General features: G+C 59.6%; 3 protein-coding genes across 8 annotated transcripts in view; 2 read left to right on the top strand and 1 right to left on the bottom strand.

The window, feature by feature from the left end:
- Positions 1-1,260: 1,260 nt before the first annotated feature.
- On the top strand, positions 1,261-5,130 carry OGFOD2 (2-oxoglutarate and iron dependent oxygenase domain containing 2). The gene is made up of 7 exons (XM_068990091.1): positions 1,261-1,392; positions 1,819-1,875; positions 2,600-2,713; positions 2,804-2,903; positions 3,585-3,712; positions 3,965-4,222; positions 4,296-5,130. The coding sequence occupies exons 1-7, from the start codon at positions 1,261-1,263 to the stop codon at positions 4,557-4,559; spliced, it is 1,053 nt and encodes a 350-aa protein (XP_068846192.1). The 3' UTR covers positions 4,560-5,130.
- Positions 5,131-6,007: 877 nt separating this feature from the next.
- Positions 6,008-8,394, top strand: ARL6IP4 (ARF like GTPase 6 interacting protein 4). Of its 2 annotated transcripts, none has more exons than XM_068990003.1 (6): positions 6,008-6,116; positions 6,469-6,642; positions 7,078-7,362; positions 7,446-7,563; positions 7,966-8,035; positions 8,114-8,394. In XM_068990003.1, exons 2-6 carry the CDS (start codon positions 6,480-6,482, stop codon positions 8,168-8,170), a joined length of 693 nt encoding a protein of 230 aa, XP_068846104.1. In that variant the 5' UTR covers positions 6,008-6,116; positions 6,469-6,479; the 3' UTR covers positions 8,171-8,394. The 2 variants fall into 2 exon arrangements, with proteins under 2 accessions (XP_068846104.1, XP_068846103.1); XM_068990002.1 differs by having other exon boundaries at positions 7,054-7,362.
- Positions 8,395-11,648: 3,254 nt separating this feature from the next.
- Positions 11,649-21,438, bottom strand: part of PITPNM2 (phosphatidylinositol transfer protein membrane associated 2) — a 34,356-nt gene continuing 24,566 nt past the window's right edge. Inside the window, exons 13-24 of one of the 5 annotated variants that reach the window (XM_068989527.1) lie at positions 19,828-20,006; positions 18,146-18,316; positions 17,549-17,692; positions 16,312-16,476; positions 14,453-14,601; positions 14,007-14,123; positions 13,542-13,658; positions 13,270-13,418; positions 13,026-13,175; positions 12,462-12,645; positions 12,246-12,374; positions 11,649-11,975 (exon numbers count right to left, since the gene is read on the bottom strand). In XM_068989527.1, coding sequence (XP_068845628.1) covers positions 11,649-11,975; positions 12,246-12,374; positions 12,462-12,645; positions 13,026-13,175; positions 13,270-13,418; positions 13,542-13,658; positions 14,007-14,123; positions 14,453-14,601; positions 16,312-16,476; positions 17,549-17,692; positions 18,146-18,316; positions 19,828-20,006 — 1,981 coding nt within the window. Of the gene's footprint in view, positions 11,976-12,245; positions 12,375-12,461; positions 12,646-13,025; positions 13,176-13,269; positions 13,419-13,541; positions 13,659-14,006; positions 14,124-14,452; positions 14,602-15,497; positions 15,630-16,311; positions 16,477-17,548; positions 17,693-18,145; positions 18,317-19,827; positions 20,007-21,438 lie in introns of all 5 variants that reach the window. The other 4 variants (XM_068989526.1, XM_068989529.1, XM_068989528.1 and 1 more) reach the window with 4 other exon arrangements.

Here is a 21,438-nt window from a genome sequence, read left to right as displayed (position 1 = left end):
AGACAGCATATTAAAAAGCAGAGACATTACTTTGCCAACAAAGGTCCATCTAGTTAAAGCTATGGTTTTTCCAGTAGTCATATATGGATGTGAGAGTTGGACTATAAAGAAAACTGAGTGCCTTAGAATTGATGCTTTTGAACTGTGGTGTTGGAGTAGACTCTTGAAAGTCCCTTGGACAGCACGGAGATCAAATCAGTCAATCCTAAAGGAAATCAGTCCTGAAGGACTGATGCTGAAGCTGAAACTCCAATACTTGGGCCACCTGATGCGAAGAACTGACTCACTGGAAAAGACCCTGATGCTGGGAAAGATTGAAGGCGGGAGGAGAAGGGGAAGACAGAGAATGAGACGGTTGGATGGCATCACTGACTGGATGGACATACATGAGTTTGAACAAGCTCGAGGAGTTGGTGATGGACAGGGAAGCCTGGCTGCTGCAGTTCATGGGGTCGCAAAGAGTCAGACAGGACTGAGCGACTGAACTGGAGTAAACTGAAGACAGAGCTGCGTGTACTGTGATTGGGTCTCCGCGAGGTTGCGGGGCACGCTCTATCAAACAGAAACATACTCATCTCACACTTGGCTGTGCAGAACTTGAACCTGGTTGCGCGGGCTGTGGCCACAACCGACCACACCCTATTTCCCCCCTCACACCTGAATCCTTGAGGGGAGCCACCGGAAGTCTCGCCGGACGGAGCCCTCTCTTGGAGACACTCTATCGGGCACTCCACGGCGAATCCTAAGAAACCGGGGCGTAGGCATCGGGAGCGCCGGACAGGGACCGGGATGAATGCTAAACCCAAGCTCAGACGCACAAAACTGGAGCTCAAGTTGGAACAAAATCGGACCCCAAGGCTCCAACTCTCCTCGTGACGTCAGCTGGTCCGCTAAAAGCTCCTAGCAGAAAAAGGAGGCAGCGCGTTTAAGCCGAAGGTCTTGGAATTCCGTGAAGGTATGACTCAGGTTCACCTATCTGTAAAGAGGATGATTAATCCCCGCCTCGCGGATGGAGAAACTGTGAAGCAGCGGCCCATTAGGCTGGCGTGCTCTTAGCCGACGCTGCCAGTCTCATTCCTGCCTGGAAGTATCTTTCTGCACCGCAGACCGTTTCCTGGGTCGGAGTCTTCGTTCTTTTCTGAACATGGGAATTTAGAACGGACCCTTGGCCGCTGGTTCCAAACAGCGCCCCTGCCCGGCTGGGGGCGTACCCGGAAGTGTTCCTACGGTAGCCGGCGGGGCATTGCAACGCTTCTCACCATGGGGACCGCAGCGGCTCCCCGGCGCTTCTGCCGCTGCGGTTGCTTTTGCTCAGAGAACTTGTACGTGGCGCGCTACGGGCTGCACGTGCGCTTCCGGAGCGAACAGCAGCTGCGCCAGGACTACGAGCCCGTGAGTGGCCTCTATTGGCTCTGCGGGAAAACGAGCTGGGAGCGGTGGTGGAGGAGGGACCTCAGTCCCCGGGGTCGTTTACTTTGCCTTTGGCCCACTCAGATCGGACGAGAAGATTGACTTAACCTCTAGCTGTCTCTCTTATTTTCCACCTCAAATGGCGATCATGGTATCGCTTTAGTGAGACTGTCGTTAGAAATCAGTGAATGAACTACATGTAAAGTGCTCAGGGCAGGGCCTGGCTGAGTACTCTCTGTTATTAACAAGAGCCGCTGCTGTGTGCTTAACGTGCTAATCACATTTCATTTTTATGATGACCCTGTGATCGGATCATCTTCATTTCAAGGTGGAGAAGCTGAGGCTCAGAGACCTTAAAAGACTTGCCCCAGGTCACACCATCACGCTTACTGGTTTTTCTGCTCTCAGATCCTGCGCAGCAGAGGCTGTGTCAGCCCTAAAGACTTCCAGCAGCTGTTGGGAGAGGTAACACACCCCACCCTCCACCGCCTCCTCTGCACCGAGCCCGGCCCTTCCTGTTTAGATTTGGGTCAGCAGCTTGAGGGGTCTCCCGGCCTCAGGTCTGCTAGTGTCTGATCCCAGAAGGGCTCCTCTGACCTCCCCTTACCTCCTTCCTGTCCCTACTTACCACAGCACCTGGGTGCCGGCACCAGGAAAAGAGAAAGCAGCTAGAATGCCAAGTTGTCTGCTTTGTGCTCTTTTGAGATGAGAAACTTGCACTGAAGGGGAGGAGTCACCTCTCAAGGTTTCACACCAGGTGCCACCTGGCTCCTGACTCTTCATTCTCCCCTCCACACCACTTCTGCCACTGCTGCTTGTCTCCCATGGTGGGGTGGTGTTAAGTGTCGAGAAGCTTCCTAGGACAGCCTGCAGCCTCTGGAACACAAGACTTAACCAGGACTCTGTTTCTCCTCCTTGGTTGGGCCTAGCTGGTGAAGGTGCAGCGATGGGTCTCAATCCAGCCAAACTGGTGCAGCCCTCAGTGGGATGGGCCCCCTTCTGGAAGGAATCCCCTTCAGCTAACGGTTTAACACCTGCCATTTACCCTGGCAGAGTCAGGAACATAGGAAGACTGGGCTTCCAGCTCTGGCCTTTCCTTGAGCTTCCTGAGCCTGTTTCCGCATCTGTACGATGGCCTTGGGAGGGATGGGAGGCCCCATTCTGGTAACCAGGCCCTGTGTCACCCCAGCTTGAGCAGGAGGTGGAGCGGCGGCGGCGGCTGGGGCCGGAGTCGGCTGCCAGGAAAGCCCTCATTGCCAGCTCCTACCGCCCAGCGCGGCCAGAGGTCTACAACTTGCTGCAGGTACCTGGCAGGGGGCAGGTTACTGGAAGGAGGTGGAGGCATCCGGGCCTGGGGGCTGTCTGCCCCATGGCTGGTGTGTTCTGCCCCCAGGAGGCCACTTTGGCCCCCGAATTTCTGGCTGCAGCTGAATACAGTGCATCATCAGGCGCAGACCTTAAGGGCCTTCTCCAGCGGCTGGAGACAGTGTCAGGTGAGGTCTTGGCCTGCCACTTGGCAGGACTGGGGGTGGCAGACGGGGGTCCCTTCACCCACCATATCTGCCTCTAAAAGTCAAACCAGCAGGAGTGAGAAGAGGGGTAGGATGGAACTATCAGGAGGAGGGCATCTGTATTCACTCACTTGCACATGCATCCACCACAGTGATCAGTAATTCAGTGCTATGCACCAGGCACAAGCCAGCCGGCATCCTCAAACTGGGGTGACTGAAGACGTTAATGAGGGGATGGTTGAGACAAGTGTGGGCTCAGGTCAGCAAGGGATGGTGAGAGACCTGCCCCAGAGTTAGCAGTGGGGGTGGGAATGGGGAGCAGTTCCCATCCTGAGACCTGAAGGACAGGGCAAGAGTGAAGTCTCCCAAACCTGCCAGGACCTGGAGCTGGCGGGGAGGGGTGGCCAGCCAGGATGCACATCTGAATTTGGGGGTCAGACCTCAGGGCAGGGTGAGGATCTAGGGATGAGTGGTGCAGAGGGGTCCAAGAATAGGGCACCCTTGCCGCACACGTTATGTCATTTGATCATCACAAGAGCCCATTTAATCATCACAAGGTGAGTACTCACGTCATCCCCATTCTACAGATGAGGAGACTGAGGCTGGGGGAAGGGAAAAGGTTAGATCCCGGCTAACCAACCGTTGCTCCCTCTCCCTCCACAGAGGAGAAGCGAATTTACCGGCTGCCGGTGTTCACAGCGCCCTTCTGCCAGGCCCTGCTGGAGGAGCTGGAGCACTTCGAGCAGTCAGACATGCCCAAGGGAAGACCCAACACCATGAACAACTATGGGGTGGGTGAGGCTCCACCCTGCCAGCACAAGGAGGCAGGGACCTCTGTCTGGGGAGACGTGTTCCAGTGCAGACCTCCTCCAAGCCTTGGTCTCACCATCTGTAAGATGAAATCAGGCAGTATTATTATGAAGTTAAGCAGGTTGATGATGTCTGCACAGCACTCAGCACTGTCCTTAGTGAGGGACTCCCCCAGGGACCCAGGGACAGGCCCTACCAGCTTCCCTGCTAATTCTGAGCTCCCCCACCCCCAGGTGTTGCTACATGAGCTAGGCCTGGATGAACCGCTGGTAACACCACTGCGGGAGCGCTTCCTCCAGCCGCTGATGGCCCTGCTGTATCCAGACTGTGGCGGGGGCTGGCTAGACAGCCACCGGGCCTTTGTGGTCAAATACGCACCCGGCCAAGACCGCGAGCTGGGCTGCCACTACGATAATGCCGAGCTCACCCTCAATGTGTCCTTGGGCAAGGCCTTCACAGGGGGTGCCCTCTACTTCGGGGATCTCTTCCAGGTTAGTGTGTGTAACCCGTGGGGCTGGGCCAGAGCCACTGCGAGTACCCAGGCCTAAGCTCCACTGTCCACAGGTGCCTTCAACCCTGGCCAAGCCCTTGGAGGTGGAGCACGTGGTGGGCCAGGGCCTCCTGCACCGTGGGGGCCAGCTGCACGGGGCCCGGCCCCTGGGCACCGGTGAGCGCTGGAACCTGGTCGTCTGGCTCCGGGCCTCAGCCGTGCGCAACCGCCTCTGCCCTATGTGCTGCCGCAAGCCTGACCTGGTGGACGACGAGGGCTTCGGTGACGGCTTCACCCGCGAGGAGCCCGCCACGGTGGATGTGTGTGCCCTAACTTGAGCTTGGCCAGGGCCAGTGTGGCAGGCAAGGACAGAAATAAACACCCTGCAGCCCTCAGCACTTCTTGATTCAAGAGGACACACAGGCTTCTGGGTCATTCTTTCAGCAGACAGGCTGGCTTAGGTCAGGCTTGTAGACCAGAGCCTGAGACAGGAATTCCTGTGCACGTGGTTTAAGGAGGGAGTGCTCCAGGGAGGAGCAGGACAGGGCAGGAAGGAGCTGGATCAGGATGGTTTGACACAGCATCCAGTTTCAGCCCAATCCCACAGGGCTGTCTGGAGCATGAATTGAAGCACAGTTTGCCCCCAACAGCAGTTATTGGCTATGGGGTGTTTTAGGGTATAGAGTGGGTGAGTAACTTCCCAAACATCCACCTCCAGGGCAGCGTGGTTCCCAGTGGCCAAGGAAATCTTCCAGAGCAGGGTCCAGGTGTGGGGTGTCAGCTGCAGACACCATGGCTAAGGTCGAGTGCACATGTCTTCTAAGGGGATTTGGGTGGGTCACCTCCATCTTCTGGATGGTATGGAGGGGTTACTGCAGAAAGATTAGAAGCAGGAACTTGGAGTCAGACTGCCTGGATTCAAATTCTGATTCAGCCACTTCCAGTTGTAACTGGGTTAGCCACCTGCCTCTCTCTGCCTTAGTCTTTTTTCCTGGAAAGTACCTATGTCCTAGAGCTGTTTTGAGGATCAAATGACTTCCCATTTATAAAGCAATTTACAACAGTCCTCTGGGTTTGCTGCTGTCATTACTATCAAAGAGTTTGCAACTCGGTGGCCCCAAGACTGGAGGAGGCATGCAGCGATGCTATGTTTGGGAGAGTTTTCCATGTTGAAATCTTGAGTTTGGGCTCCCCTGGCAAAGTGGGAAGATCTGGAAATATCCGGCCCCAGTCCACACTGCAGAAACCAGGGAGACCAGACTCTCGAGGCCTGTGGTACACTCCCTCACAGGGGTCCCTCATAGGTTACTGTGATCTTTCTGGTTTCTATGGACGTCTGAGTTTGTGACCTCTGTATTACTGAATGCAGACATCGGAAAGACCAAGGTTCTGGAGCTCACGGCCTGCTGGTGTGGACATGTCCGCAGAAAGTCCACAGTGGCCTCCTCCCCTGGGCTTCACAGGGACTGGGGCTGCTTCGGGCCGACCGAATAGGCTAGAGATGGGAGAGGGCATAGCTGCGGCAAAGGGCTTGTGAGCTCTGGGACTGGCACGAGGCTGGCGAGCAGGTCTCTCGTCCGGGAGCTCCCCCTAGAGGCGGAAGCCTGGAGCCCCAGCTCGCCTCTCTGGGAGGTGAGCGCGCCAGACTCGGTTTCTTGGGCTGCCCCACAGACGGAACCTGGGGCTTCAGAACTAAAGGCAGCAGCGCCTCGCTTCGCGGCCGGACAGCCTCCCAGTGCACCGCCCCGGGCCGGAAGTCACCCAGCCGTTGCTTCCTCACTCGAAGGCGTGGTGCAGGGTTGGCGGTCCCGCCGGATGTGCGGTGGAAGAGGGAGCAGAGCAACCCCGGGGACTTTCTTTGAGGCGGCAAGGCCGCGGAGGGCGCGGGGTGAAGGGTAGGCGCACGTGGAAAGGGAAGAGGAACGCACCTGGCATCTGAGGAACGCTGCCGTTCCTAGAGGCACCTGAGCTGCGCGCGCAGCCGTGAAGCGTCCGCGTGGGGGCGGACCCTTAAAGGGGCCGCAGCGGAGGAGCCGGGAGTCCGCGGAGAACTTGGGTTACCCGGGGTTGGGGGCGGGTGAGGATCGCAAGGTTGCTCCAACTCCCCCTCAATAACGCTGCCCCGGATAGTGATGAGTGCCAGGCCCCAGAAGACCAGGCCGAATCTGGTCGACTCGGCCTGGGAACCCAGTCTGCGGGCCGGCCCCGTGATCGATCCCGGGTTTAAGTGTGCCTTCGTGTCTGCAGTTCGCGGCGCTATGGCTCACGTCGGCTCCCGCAAGCGCTCTAGGAGTCGCAGCCGTTCCCGGGGGCGAGGGTCGGAAAAGAAAAGGAAGAAGAGCAGTAAGGACGCCCGGAGGAGCTGCTCGGCTTCGAGATCCCAAAGCCGCAAGGCCAGCATCACCTCCTCTGGGGCTGAGGGTGAGGGCCAGAGGGAATGGGAAAGGGATGAGGGAACTTCAGGGAGGACGTTGCAGACAGTCGGGAGGGCTTCTCCAGACTGACTTTGGGAAAATCGCAGGGAGCACTATTCAGAGGGACACAAGAGTGTCCTCGCTATCTGGAATGAAAGACGCTCAGAATCCTCAGAATCCAGGGGCTGGGCCAACCCATTGAATACGGAGTGAAGCGAGCACTTTATCATAATTTTGGTGTAGCAGGGCCTAAGATGTGGGTGCTGCCCACCTTGCTCCTGGGCAGACAGTGACTGCGGCGTCGAGAAAGTGCCTCTCCACAGCGTGCTGAAGCCCTGCCAGGAGGTAGTCAGCCTGAGCCTGCTATAGGCCAGAGCAAGGGGACGAAGGTTTACTTCTTCCCCTCCTGGCCTTCCAGCCTCACCTTCTCCCTGCATCACAGAGAGAAGCAAGCACAAGGCCCGGAGGAGACCACGATCCAGCTCCTCCTCCTCTTCTTCCAGTTCTTCTAGCTCCTCTTCCTCTTCGTCCTCCTCCTCTTCCTCCAGCGATGGCCGGAAGAAGCGGGGGAAGCACAAGGACAAGAAGAGGAAGAAGAAGAAGAAAAGGAAGAAGAAGCTGAAGAAGAGAGGCAAGGAGAAGGCCAGAATGCAGCAGGCTGAGGCTCTGCCCGGACCCTCGCTGGACCAGTGGCACAGAGCAGCCAAGGAGGAAGAGGATGGCCCAGGTACTGCACTGCCCGCTGTGCAGGGCGGGGAGGGTCCCCTCCCTGAGGCTCTGCCACCGCCTCCCTGCCATCTTACCTTCCAGTCCTGACGGACGAGCAGAAGTCCCGCATCCAGGCCATGAAGCCCATGACCAAGGAGGAGTGGGATGCCCGGCAGAGCGTCATCCGCAAGGTGGTGGACCCGGAGACAGGACGCACCAGGTGGGGCGCGCTGGCCCCAGACTGCACTCTCAGGAGGAGGGATGGGGGCTGCTGCTGGTCTAAACAGGCTGACGACCAGGGGAAAAGTCCCTTGTTGATGAGACGTCTCAGGCCATTGCTCCCTATTGGCTGGAGTAGGCAATTGCAGGGGCTGGAAGGGCCTTGAGGGAGGGTCTTCAAAGAGCCACAGCTGGCCTGTCTGATGGCAGAGCTACCCTCTGTCCTCATCTCTGTGGCAAGGGAGGGAGGTAAGGAGGGAGGAGTGGGAGTGGCCAGCAGGGCGTGGCAGCCTGCTCAAGGTGGTGGTGGGGCCTGGGCCTGGCACCCCTCTGCCGGGTGCTTCTGGTTCTGGTGCTCTGGCCTCTCAGTTAAGAGGCTCAGCCTGCCCACTCCCATTCCTAGGCTCATTAAGGGAGACGGCGAGGTCTTAGAAGAAATCGTCACCAAGGAACGACACAGAGAGATCAATAAGGTGGGTGTCGCCCCCTTACCCAGGCCCACCCCCAGCTCTTCTTCTGACCTATCCCCTCCTGTGTGCTTTCTTCCCCAGCAAGCCACCCGAGGGGACGGCCTGGCCTTCCAGATGCGAGCAGGGCTCCTGCCCTGAGGCCCCCGTGGCCCCCATCCAAGGCCTGCTACACATGGTGTTGGCACGACCTGGAGGCTGGCCTCAGGGTTGACAGTGGGGGGCCCGCTGGGTGTTGTTTCTCCTGCAGACCAGCCTCTGGCCCAGCCTCCTCTGCAATGCAGGGAGTGGAGGTCGGGGGTCAGTGGCCAAGTCAGCTCCCCCATCTCCCGAAAGAGCGCACCTTCCCAGATATTAAATGTTCCCTGGTTGGAGACATCTTCTGTGTTGTTGCGTTTTGTGCTGAGGGGGAGGGAAGGAGGCAACCCGACTTCAGGGCAAAAATAAGGACTCTGGGAGCTTTGGCGGGGGGGCACACACCAGCTACTCTTGCGGTCCTCACCCTCAGGTCAGCCGGCCTGGACCAGAGCCCCACTCCACCCCAGCTGAATCCCAAACCCTCGGCTCTTAAGCTGATTTCCTCAGGCCTGGAGGGAGGCTGCTGCCCTTGCTGTTAACTCTGCAGATAAGAGAGTCCTGCTGGCCTGGGAGGAGTCCTGGCCCAGCTCACAGGCTGTGTCCTCTGTGAGGCAGAGGCTGACAGCACCCATTTTCATCACTGGATTGCTGTGAGGACAGAGTGAGTTCATACCCAGGAAGGGGCTAGAAGGAAGCCCAGCAGAGAGAAGGCCCATGGGAGTGTGTTGGTATTGTGAGCACAGCTGACGTTGTGTCCTGGGAAGGACTGCCTTTACCTCCTAGGGCAGGCTGCACCCCCCACCCAGCCCCCACCCCCAGTCCTCTGGTGGCCGGCGCAGTACTGAGACCCAGAAGGAAGCCTTCCTGCTTCTTTAATCAGTGTAACAGATGACAACACAGTACACAGAGCACACTCAGGCCCGATGGAGCAGGGACAGCAAGGGCGGGCGGGGATACGTCAGGACACCGCTCACAGGCGGCCCAGACAGACGAGACAGACAGACGGGTTGAGACGTGAAGGCTGCGACGTGGCAGGTGGGCAGGCAGGCGGTTCAGACCGAGCTGGGAAGGGGGCATGGGGTCTCTGCAGAATCCCTCTTTAGAAATCAAAGAGAAGGCAGGTGGTGGGGTCTGGGAGTGGCGGGCTGAGGCTCAGTCCTGGGGGTGGGGGGGCTGGGACTAAGGCTTCTACTCTAACAGGCCTGGGGTGGGGTGGCAGTCAGCAAGGCCTGCCTCACCCTTTGGTTATGACTGGTCGGGCCTGAGCCCTGCAGCTCAGCACCCAATGCTGTAAACATTTTTGGTATTTTTAAAGGACTCTGTCCTCCCTCTCTTAGTTTCTGAAAAACTGGTGCTTCCTTAAGAGGATAATGTGCCAAGAGGAATCTGAAGGGAGGCAGGAAGCCGACCTGGATATAGAAGAGAGACGTCCACGGGGAGGGTGGGCTGCCCACCTCACCATCTATGGCTGAGGGCCGCTGGGAGAGGCCCAGACTATTGCTGTTGTCCTTGGCATGGCTGGCAGCTGGGTAGGCAGGCGGGGAGCTCGGAGCTGTGGGGCAGCGGCCCACTGGGAGAGGCCGAGCTCACTGCCCACCCAGGCTCCTGGGGCTGGCGGCCTCCAGGCCTTTATTGCAGGCGGGCTGAGACTCTTGCAGGTGCTCCTCCATCCGGATGGCTGCTCACCGAGGCGACAGGCGAGATGGGGTGAGGTGGGACCTACAGGAGGAGGCACTGGCCACGGGGCCCCTGGCTGGGGCTGTGATTGTCGGGCCGAGTGTTTCCCGCTGGGAGCAGGGGGTTAGATATTGCACTTTCACTGCAACAGTTACATTAAAACTTGGTCCATAAAATAATCGTCGCTTTATACATAATGCCAGAAACAACAAAAAGCTACATCTTAAATATTAATAAATCCTGAAGGTCCCATCCCTCCAGACATTTTTCTCTGCACAAAATAAATAGCTTTCACTCTGTACAGACCCACTTTTGCAGAACATTTACATGACCCTTTGGCTGTACATATCTACACACGGGAAAATGTTAACATCCGTCTGCGTGCCTCACCATCCCAGCCCATGAGGCCCCGAGGCTGTATCCAGGTTGGCAGCCGCTTCTCACAGAAGGAGCCTGGATGTTGGACAGCTGGCTAAGGCCTGGCAGGCTCCCCTGTCATGAAGGGGGTGGAGGAGCAGCAGAGGGGCCGCCTGGAGCCAAGGCCACAGCTGAGATCGTGGTCAGTTCTGGGGAGGGAGGGCTGATGCTCAGACCCAGCGCACAGGACAGCATGGTCCTTACCAGGTGGGAAATGTAGTCATGGCTGCCTGCCCTTAAGCTAACTAAGCGAGTTGTGGCTTCTTAGATTCAGCATCGAAACGGAATTGGCATTAAAAAAAAAAAAACAAAACTAAGGGTGTGCCCCATTCACCCCAGAGTAGAAATTCTGTGGAATTAACGGGGCTCGGGTGAGGCAGAGAGGCCACGCCCCGCTGCCTGGGCAGCGGACAGGGCCCTGGGACCCAGAACCAGGCTGGACTCCGTCACAGTGCTGGGTGTTTTCATGTGGAGGGGCTGCGTCTGGTACAGAAAGAGTTAAGAAAAGGAAGCAGCCAAGGATTGCTTGTTTAAAAAAACCTCATAGAAATCAGATTGGAGAAGTAGAAAGGTGTAGAAACGAGGAAGGGAGGGCCGAGGCGTGGAGCCTTGGCTGATGGCAGGCGAGGAGAAGAGGCCAGGCCTGTCCAGGCCCCGCAGCCCCAGGCGAGGCTTCTCAGGAGCCACTTGGCTTCACCGACTGACCTGGCAGCCTGACCTGTGCCCAGGGCAGAGATGGCTCCAGGCCCACAGCTGAACTGGGCTCCAGATGGGGCAGGTGGAAGAGGCTGGGGTCTGGGGCTGCCATGGGTTCATGGGCCAGGCAGGGCGGCAGAAATTATGATATGGCCTTTCTCTCCTATTTGTACAAGGATTCTCCGCCCTGGAGCCTTCTGTGAGGTGGCAGGTCTTGGATGGGCAAACGTTGAATTTTCATGCATGTCCATGAGTCTGTAGCCATAGGAGATGGTGATGAATCTCCACTCTCAAAAATCAGTGCAAAACCAGTGAGGTCAAACAGTTGAGTAACTCGAGTCAACAAGAAGCAGGCTGTCCCCCTGTTGCAGCTGCTACCAAGTGGGAGGGGACCTGGGGGTCAGGGCGAGCAAATGGATGGGAGGTGCCCAGGCCTGGCATCAGAATGCGGGACGTCAATGCAGGGCAAGCGTCCAGGAGCGCCTTCTGGCCAGTCCACGTTGGGAGTCCTGGTCCCCGGGTCTTCCCAGGGATGGTCGTCCTGCCAACTTCCACGACTAGCTGGAACCCCGCAAACCCTAAAGTGTGAGGTTGGGTTGGGAGGGCTGTGTCTGGCACAGCCCGTGTCCTCTGCCGGGCCCTGGGACGAGCTTTGCCCCAGCCGACCGTAAGTGCCCAGGCCAGGCCTCCTGGCAGGGCGGGCCGCCCTGGCCTAGCACCATGGAGACCACAGCGCCTCACTCCCGGTGCCCTACTTGGGGCCCGCGGCTGCGCCGGGCTCTGGCCGGCCGGCCAAGGTGCGGCCCCAGCAGCCGGCCGCCATGCTCATGCTGCGCTGTCCCCGCTGCTCGCTGTCCGCCTGGCTCTGCGTCCGCTCGTGCGGCCGGGGGCCGGGGCCGCTGGGCTGGGCCGAAATGGTGCGGAGCAGGTGGTTCCGGGAGCGCAGGAAGTCGCCTTGGCCCGGCAGGCCGAAGCTGCCCTTGCGCAGCGCCATGCGGGTGGCCGCGTTGCGGGCTGGCCGCGCCCGGTGGTTGTACTTGAGCTGGGCCAAGTGGGCCGCGTAGCCATCGGTGATGAACTGCGGGTGAGGGCAGCGGGAAGCACGGCGGTCAGGGGGCGGGGCTCCGCGTTGGCCCGGCAGTCGGTAGGCGGGGCGCCCAGGGCGGCGCGGCAGTCGGGAGGCGGGGCTCCGGGGGTGGCCCGGGGTGGGGCGGGGCTCCCAGGGCGGTGCGGCAGCCGGGGGGCCGGGCTCCGGGGTGGCCCGGCACTGGGGGGCGGGGCTCCCAGGGCGGCGCGGCAGTCGGGGGCGGGGCTGCCCGCCTGCCCCGCCCACCTGAACGCCGCTCACCTGGCACTGCTGCTGCAGCTTCTTGGTGGGCCGGCCCACGATGTAGATCTGCATGGGGGACAGGCTGATGGAGCTGTAGACCGCCACGTCCTTGGTGGAGCCGTAGGCCGCGTGCACGCGCAGGTGCAGCTGTGGGCGAGATCGGTGTGGGCGCAGGCTCAGCCCTTCCGCCCCCACCCCAACCCCCACCCCGCTCCTTTCCACCCGGGGACCCACCTCGGAGATGAGCAGCTTCAGGAAGTTGGCCTTGTGCCGCAGCGGGTCGTGCACCAGGCCGTCACAGAAGGACACCACGCCGTGGGGGAAGTTGTGCTGAGCCAGCCACGCTACCACCCGCTGCTTCTGCATGTCAGGCCGGCCAGTCACGTAGATGATGAGGTAGCCCAGGTCCTGCCAGTGCCTGGGGGCGAGGGGCAGGCCTGGGTGTCCCACGGCCTCAGTGTCTTCCCTCTGGGGCTGCCTGGTCTCCTTGCCCAGCCAGCCCCACTAGTGGGCACAGGCCTCAACAGTAACAGCCCCAGCACGGTGCTCACTGCTCGGCTCTCACAATCCCCACTCCCACCCTCTGCAGCAGGTGTAACTGGTCTTGTTAGGAAAAGCCCTGCTTCCCAGGTGAGGGAACTGAGCAAGAGATCCCAGCTGGGAAGTGGTGCTGCTGGCCCCTCCAAGCCACAGGGTCGCTGCCCCCTGTCCCGGCTCTGGCACCCAAGACCATCCTCTCTCTGCCCAGCCCCGAGCTACCTGCCTTCAAGCCCACCCGCTGCCCCTGGGGGCACTCACCGCACCACGTCCACAGCCCCAGCCCGCACTTTGGGGTCGCTGCCCATGATGGACACGCTGGCAGCAAAGGAGCCATCGATGCTGAAAACCACGAACTCCGTGCCCTTGGGCAGCACGGTGATGTAGCTGTCAGCAAACGTGTGGTCCCCCCTGGGAGGGGGGGTGGCTCGTCAGAACCCACTGGGACCCCTTCCTCCAGCCCCAGACGAGGTCGGCCCACCCACTCCTTCCTCCCAGCTCCTACCTGACCACCATCTTGATGGGGTAGACACCCACACCTAGGCGATGGGTCTCAGGGATGGTGTAGGAGACACGCCCACTGCTGTTGGTCACCAGCGTGTCCAGGTACAGCCACTCACCTGAGGGTGGCTGCATCATGATGTGGACGTCCACCTGGAGCCAGGCAGGCCGGTCATGGGTGGCCATGCCCCTGACCTCCCCACCCCCCACTCTCCACCGCCCAGCCAGAGGGAGGTGGGGCGGGGTGGGGCTCCCACAGGCTCCCCAGGTCTTTACCTTCTCCCCGGTCAGGGTGACCATGTCCAGGGGCCCGTACATGAACCGGCCCGTCAAGACCTGTGGGCCATCTTCGTTGGCGACCGCGTCATTGATCCGGTGGTTGGCTGTCACATTCTGGGGGGGGTGCAGGAGCAAGGTTGGGTCAGGGTTGGGGATGGAGGGGTGGCTGGGGTCTCCTGGGCTCAGCTTAAACTTCCCAGGGGCCTGGGGGTGATCATGGGCACAAAGTCAGATGGCCCAGGGTTCAAGTCCAGCTCGGCCACTGACCTACATGGCCTTGGTGTGAGTCCCTGTCTGTAAATGGGGGAGGATTTACACAGGATTTAATCCTCAGACTGTGAGGATTAAGTAAGACAGCACACATCTCTGTGACTCAGTTTCCTCATCCTTAAAATGGGGTTTTCTCAGGAGGATTCAATAGGACAATAGCCCTGGGGCCGGGGCACCCAGAGGACCCCTCACCCTAAGCTTCACGTGGGTCCTCTTGCGCTGCCACTTCTCTCTCGGCTTCGAGGGGGTGAACACCGAGACCTCCTTGCCGTCCAACTCCAAGATGCTGGAGTTGTCGTGCCTCATGACCTGCGAGGGGACAGAGGGGGGTCACGGGGCAGACTCAAGCCTGGGGCTTCCTGTTCTGTGGGGAGAGGCCAGCGGCCCTAGGGGGCCCAACTAACCCTGTGAGGGTTTGGGGGGACAAACCCCACTACCGTCCACCCTCTGGCCCCCCAGAATTCACATCTGTCCCATGAAGGTGTACATCCATTCACCCCGTCTCCACGGCTTCCTCTGCTGGAGCCAGAAAAGTGGGGTACCCCACCGTCCTCATTTATGAAATGGGGCCGAGTCAGCTGCAGGGTCATTCAGGACCTGAGAGGTGTCAGTGTATCTGGTAGGGGGACTCTGGGTACCTGTCTCAGCAGGAAGGAGACCACATCCGTTGACTCCCAGTAGCTGGCGTGGAAGAGGTGGGGCAGGGCCACGGTGGGGAAGGCCGTCAGGGCGTCGGGGCAGTACAGGGCATAGTCGATCCGCTTCTGGCCCCACCACTTCGCAGCAACTGCCAAGAGGAGGGGACTGTGACTGGGCTGGGCCCCCGAGGGTCACCTGGCCCCTCAGGCCTGGCTCCGCCCAAAGACAAAACCCTCCTCTGACCAGGGAGCAGGACCACCACCAAAGCGAGTCTCCTTCTCCCAGGCTCAGCAACAGGGGAGCAGGCGAGAGGGCACAGGAGGCCAGGACAGCAGCAAGCGGCCCAAGTGCCCCAGGGAGGGGGAGTGGGGGCTGTGGCTCAGCAGGGAGGTGTGGAGTTAGAGGGGGAGAGGAAGAGCCCAGTGTGGAGGCAGGACTCCCTGGCCCTGGTCAACCCCTTGTCAACCCCTGCCCTGGGCCTCATCACTGCCCTCTCCAGGCTTCCCCTGGACCCCTTGAATGCCCACCCCCCGCCCCCAAGGCCTCAAAACTGTGAAAGGCTTCCCAGAGCGGGAGTCTCAGTTCCTGGGCCTCAAAGCAGAGGCCTGATGCCCTCAGCCCCTGGCAGGCAGAGTATGAAGTGAGGGCCTTCAGTCAGACAGAGCCTGTGTGCATATGTGCAGGTGAATCCGGCTCCCCCTTGGGGCTGGGGGGCTGCCCCAGGTTTGCAGAGAGCTTCCCCAGTGGCTGGAGGCCGGAGGTGCACTGGTTCAGGGTCTGAGCTCTCTGCCTGCAGCCTGCCTGATAGGTAGGTGACGCCGGTCCTCACCCAACCTCCGTCCATCCCACCCCCGGCTCCCAGCCCCCAGCTAATTCCAGCGGCTCCTGCCTCCTCCCTGGAAGTCAGGGTGCTCCCAGCCCAAGCTCCAGCTCCCTGGTTAGGTGTCAGCGGGGCCCTGGGGGTGAGATGTGTCTGGAAATCAAAGCATGACCCCAATTAGAGGAGGAGCATGTGTGCGCATGGAGGCCCGTGGTGCCTGGTACCTTCACGGATGTCCAAGTCGGGGAGGCGAGGGGCCCTCTCCCGTTTGCCCAGGGTGGAGGGGGCTGGATGGGGGAGGGCAAGTAGGGACAGGCGCCTGACGCTGGGGGTGTGGCTGAGTGGAGCTGGGGCCTCTGAGGAGCAAGAACAACGGGAGGGGCTCAGCCATGCTGGGGCTACCACGCCAGCCAGCCTTAGCCTAGACCCTCTGCTCTGACAAGCGGCTAGGGAGCCAGTCACGTGGCAGGGAGGCCGGCAGGGGTTGCTGGCCCCGGCAAGAGTGAGAGGGGATGGTCCAGACTCTGCTTCCAGCTGCTAAGCAGATGGAAGGAACCAAGGAGGCCAGGGTGATCCACCCTCTGGGGTGGCAAGAGGGGCTGCGCACAGGAGACCTCGCTTTCCTGGCTCCCCTGGGCCACCCCTCCAGCTTCTCCAGAAATGGCCCCCAGCTGTCTCCCTCAAGAACATCTGCCCCACTGGGGCTAGGACCCCTCCTCGCAGACCCATCACCCTGCAGCTGAGGCAGCACCACCGATCTCCTACTGGCTGGACTTGGCCCCCCACTCCAGGGCCACCCCTTTCGTATGCTCCTTCCTTCCACAGTTCTTGATGGACACTGGGGCTGGATCACTCTTCACTGTGGGGCCATCCTGAGCATCATAAGGTGTTTAGCAGGTCTCTACCCACCAGATGCCAGTGGCACCCACCCCAGTAGTCTCCAACTGTCCTCTGGGGGGCATAATGGTCCCGGTTGACACCAGCCGCAACAGGACAGAGCCCCCAGCTCTGATGGGTGGGTAGCGCTGGTGCACTCACTCTGGGCGATGCCAGATGCCGTGTAGCTCTCAGCCATGCCTGACACCTGGCTGGCGATGCTGATCTCGCTGGCCCGGCGGAAACCTCGGGTGCTGGGGGCTGAGCCGGGTGAGGAGGGGGCCGCGTGCTCTTGGAAGACCGTGTTGTGGGCCTGGAGTGCCTCTGCTGCAGGTGGACAGGGACCAGAGACCAGGGGTAAGGAGGCCTTGCCCAGCCCGGCCCCGAGACCCCCGAGCAGGGGTGCTCGGTGTGTGCCAGGGCTGGGGCAGGCCAGCGCGGCAGCTGTGCCAGGCAAGGCCAACACCCCCAGCTGCAGAGGAGTGGGGGGCATCTGAGCACAACTGGCAGACAGGATGGGCCCATGCGTGCCAGGGCCTGCCTGTTCAGGGTCGAGAGGGCAGGGCTCAGAGCTGAGGCAGAGAGAAGGGAGGGCTGGGGCAGGGCTGGACAGACGGACCAATACAGACACAGTGGGCAGGGAGGCAAGGCGGCCAGGCTCACGCCCCACCCCAGCCACCCTTCCAGCCTCTTGGTCTAGTCTAGCCTTCTTGGCCTCTGGGGCCCTGCCTGGCCTGACCCACAGCCCATGGCAACTGGGTTTGGGGGTGCTAACGACAGGGGCCTGGGATGGCTTCCTAGGCATGTCCTAGGTGGAGGACTGAGCAAATGAGACAGCATCCTGCATGCCCCTCACACATGGGCCACACGAGCCACCCCCGGATGGGCATCTAGGGACAAAGGAAGAGGGCTGAGGGCTCCAGCCAGGCTCACTTGGGCCCGGGCTGAGGGTGGGCCAGAGGACCCACCTCTAGACAGGAGCAGGAGGTGTCTGGACCTCCTCAGGGAGGGAGGGAGTGGGGCGTCGAGAATCCAACCCCATGCCGGGACCAAAGGCTTCTCCTAGGGGGCAGGTGGGTCCCAGAGGGCCCGAGGCATCACCCCAAACTCTGGCTGCCCCTGCTGGTAGCCTCACCAGTGGGGGACAGAGCACTTAGGCTGACACCTGTGCTGGGTGACCCGGGGACAGCTGCTCTCCTCTCTGGGCTCCTTCTTTGCTTTGAGTCCCCTCCCTGCTCTGCCCCGTGCCAAGACTGCTCCCAGGGACCTGTCCTGCCCGGTCTCCGTTCCTCGCCACAGTCCCCCAAACTCTGGGTGGCCGAGGAGTGGGTGGGGGGTCCCTGAGGACCAGCGGTCAGCCAGCGAAGCAGACACCACCACGAGCAGGGGGGTTACACACACTCAGCGCAGCCCGGGCGGGGCCCGTCTTGCGAGGTGAGCGCGGGCACGGGGATACTGGTTTCCAGGAAGCCGTCCCCGGGAGGGAGAGGGGCCAGGGGGCCGCCCTCCAAGACCAGCTCAGGGTTTCTCTGCACGGTCTCGACTGGAGGCAGACGGGGAGAGAACAGAGGACAAGAACAGACACTCGTGTGGACGCTCCGACAGACACAGGGCTCCTCAAGGACCAAGACAGGACTGGGACACACGGGGGGGCAGGAGGGACGGGCCGTTACCCAGGAGGGATGAGATGGACCACGGGCAGCCCTCGTTTACGCGACTAATCTCCAGGCCAGGAGACCTGGAAGTTCTGGGCCAATCGCCTGCCATGGGGGGAACTTCACAGGGCGGGACGCAGGCCCAGACTCTGCCAGGGTCCCTTGGGTCCTCAGCTCTGCCTTGGTGGGGCAGTGGGAGGGGAGCGGGGTCGCTGGCTCTGTGTTGTGTGTGGAGAAGTGGGAAGGGGGAGGAGGCCTGTGAAGGTGTCTCACGGAGCCGGGCCAACTCCCACCCTCCCCCAGGGCCGGGGCCGGTGGAGGCGGGGCGCAGGGTCTCTCACCCAGCAGCGTGGAGCAGCCGTCCCCCAGCGGGTAGCGCTGGTAGCGGGGGATGCTGAAAGGCGGCAGGGCGTGGAATCGCCGCTCCAGCAGCGGCTCCAGGCGCGAGGCCGACGGGTCAGCGGGGTGGAAGAGGTTGTAGACTTGCTGGCAGGCGGGCCGCAGCTGGAAAACTGAGGGCGGGGCGGAGCCGCAGAGCCTGGAGTTAGCTCCGCCCTAAGGAGGCGGGGCCTAAAGCCGGCTAAGGTCCGGTGGTGGGGGTGGGATGGGACTGGGGTTTTAGAAGACAGAGAAACCCAAAAGTGCGTCTCCATCGATTTGGAGTTCTGTTTGGGCCACTGTCCCTTTATTAACCAAATTTGTTTTAATTAAGAAAATTATGTTAGTGGCAAAAAAAATTTTTTTTTGTAGGGATATATACCATTTAAGACTTAAAACAGAAAGCTCCTCTCCACCCCAGAGCGCTAAGGCTAGAGCCCTACCTGCAAACCCTGGGGAGGCCCGAGAAGGCTAGAGCCTGCTCATACACTCTGATTGAAAATGTTTCCAGGCTGTGCGCTTCCGAACATTTTGCAGTTGTTGGGAAGATGCCCTGGTGGTCAAGTGGTTAAGAATCTGCCTGCCTGTCCAGGGGACACAGGGTTTTTGAGTCCTCGTCTAGGAAGATCCCACATGCAGCTGAGTAACTAAACCTGTGCTTCGCAACTATTGAGCCCGAGGGCTGCAACTATTGAAACTCAAGCACCTAGAGCCCATCCTCTGCAACAAAAGCCTTTGCTTGCTGCAACTAAAGTGCAGCAATGAAGAGCCAACACAACCCCCCCCCAAAAAAAAAACCTGCACACAAATAGAAATATAATCTATGCTTTTTGTACTTGACCTTTTTTTTCATTTAACACAAAAAATGTTGGGAGTCTTTCATATGAATATTTTCATTGAGCCCCTTTCTTTTGAATTACACTGGGGCATTGCTTTGTATGGCTGTGCCAAAGTTGATTTAATCACAGCCTGCATCCCATTTAGGTTGTTTCAGGTTTTCCATGATTACAGATGACGTTGCCCTGCCATCTCTGTCTCTTGAGTCTGTGCACTCATATGGGTGCACAGTGTCTTGCCCTTGGGCAGGTGTCTACAACCTCTCAGCCTCAGTTTCCCCCTGGGCCCCCCCCCACCCCCGCGCAGCTCTTGTAGGATGGGAGGGAGCCCACACTGGTTGATTCTGGGGGCACTGGGCAGGGACCGCTGCTCTGACGGCTTCTTAACTGACACTTTTCCACCTCCCTGTGTGTGTTGTCTTGAGGAGGAACCTGGAGCAGCATGGCTGCGGTCCCTCTGGGGCTGGGAGGCCACTGCATCAGGGAGACTTCAGGGGTGCCTGGCTTCCTTATGGGAGACTGGGTCTGTCCTCATCTGATCCTGGGGCAGCCCTTTCCATCTCTGGACCTCAACTCCCAGACATGCCTTGGAGATGAAATGAAACAGTGTGTTGGGAAATGGGGCTGGAGACTGAGCTGAGTTGAGGATGGAACAAAGGAGAGCCACGGGCCCTTGGTGAGGCAGGAGGTGCAGAAAGGAGGCTGATGCAGAAAGGGGCCTGAAATGTGGCCCTGACCTTGTGACAGGGGTTCACTGAGATCCTCTGCCCAGCTCATGGACCCCTCCCTTCCCCTGCAGGGACTCTCACCATCCAGTGAGGGGATGACCGTCTTCCTCAAGGCAAGGACCAGCCCCAGGGGGCACCCGAAAAGGAAGAGGTCAGCGACCTCAAAGTCGAACTTGCCCACGGCCCCTGCACCATCCAGCATGGTGGAGCTGCTCGAGCGGCGGGAGCTGGGCTCGTTCCTCAGCACGCTGGCATGGAGGCTGCAGGTATGAGGTGGGGTGGGGAGACGAGTGAGGTCACATCATGGCCCTCCTCCGGGCTGGCCTGCCCTCAGCCTCCTGAAAGAGGCTCCTCGGGGGTCATCAGGCCCCACCAAAGCTTGAGCCCTGTGCAGTCCTGTGAGTGCAGCTGTCCAGCACCTGCTGGGACACCCCTGGTGACAGCAGGGCTCGGCCTCTCCAGGGAGCCCACTGCCTTTGGGACAGCCCTGGCTGGGACCATGCAGTCCCTGGTCAGTTCTGCCTGCTGACTCTGCCAATCCCTGCTTCTTCCCCTGCCCCAGTCAGTCTGTTCCCTATGACTCAGACGTGGATGGAGCCAGAGACTATTATACAGAGTGATGTAAGTCAGAGAAACAAATATCATGTATCAAGGTGTATATGTGGAATCTAGAAAAAGGGTACAGATGAACTTGTTTGTAAAGCAGAAACAGACACACAGACGTAGAGAACAAACATATAGCCTCCAAGGTGGCAAAGAGGAGGTGGAATGAATAGAGAGATTGGGGTTGACATATATGCACTATCAATACTATGTATAAAACAGATAGGGCCTCCCTGGTGGCTCAGACGGTGAAGAATCTGCCTGCAATGTAGGAGACCCAGGTTTGATTCCTGGGACAGGAAGATCCCCTGGAGGAGGGAAAGGCAACCCACTCTAGTATTCTTGCCTGGAGAATTCCATGGACAGAGGAGCTTTGTGGGCTACAGTCCATGGGGTCAAAAAGAGTCGAACATGACTGAGTGACTAACACTTTCACTTACTTTTTTTCATAAAATAGATAACTAATGAAAACCTGCTGGATGGCCCAGGGAACTCTACTCAGTACTCTGTGGTAACCTAAATGGGAAGGAAATCCAAAAAAGAGGGGATATATGGATACATATAGCTGATTCACTTGGCTGTATATCAGAAACACAACATTGTAAAGCAACTGTATCCCAATTTAAAAAATATATATATGTGACTTCGCTGGTAGCTCAGCTGGTAAAGAATCCACCTGCAATGCAGGGACCCCAGTTCAATTTCTGGGTGGGGAGGATCCCCTAGAAAAGGGATGGGCTGCCCACTCTAGCATTCTTGGGCTTCCCTGGTGGCTCAGATGGTAAAGAATACGCCCGCAATGTGGGAGTCCTAGGTTCAATCCCTGGGTTGGGAAGATCCCCAGGAGGAGGGCATGGCTACCCACTCAGGTATTCTTGCCTGGAGAATCCCACAGACAGAGGAGCCCGGTGGGCTACAGTCCATGGGATTGCAAAGAGTCGGACACAACTGAGCGACTAAGCATAGCACAGCCTGGCATGACCATTAAAAAAAAAAGACCACAGTTGCACCCAGCACCTTCTCTTGGCTGAAGAACCGTGGGCCTAGCCTGGGGAACCCAGGACCTAGGTCAGGGGGCCTTCAGGTCTC

Source organism: Capricornis sumatraensis, chromosome 17, assembly GCF_032405125.1.
Source record: "Capricornis sumatraensis isolate serow.1 chromosome 17, serow.2, whole genome shotgun sequence".
Classification (NCBI taxonomy): domain Eukaryota; kingdom Metazoa; phylum Chordata; class Mammalia; order Artiodactyla; family Bovidae; genus Capricornis; species Capricornis sumatraensis.
This window is presented reverse-complemented; position numbering and strand designations above follow the sequence as displayed.

Bases quoted from the DNA above. Each gene is read 5' to 3' on its own strand.
- OGFOD2 (XM_068990091.1), top strand. From the start codon at position 1,261: ATGGGGACCGCAGCGGCTCCCCGGCGCTTCTGCCGCTGCGGTTGCTTT. The intron at 3,713-3,964 runs GTGGGTGAGGCT...CCCCACCCCCAG, and splicing joins ACACCATGAACAACTATGGG to GTGTTGCTACATGAGCTAGG. The intron at 4,223-4,295 runs GTTAGTGTGTGT...CACTGTCCACAG, and splicing joins ACTTCGGGGATCTCTTCCAG to GTGCCTTCAACCCTGGCCAA.
- ARL6IP4 (XM_068990002.1), top strand. From the start codon at position 6,480: ATGGCTCACGTCGGCTCCCGCAAGCGCTCTAGGAGTCGCAGCCGTTCC. The intron at 6,643-7,053 runs GTGAGGGCCAGA...CTGGCCTTCCAG, and splicing joins CACCTCCTCTGGGGCTGAGG to CCTCACCTTCTCCCTGCATC. The intron at 8,036-8,113 runs GTGGGTGTCGCC...TTTCTTCCCCAG, and splicing joins GACACAGAGAGATCAATAAG to CAAGCCACCCGAGGGGACGG.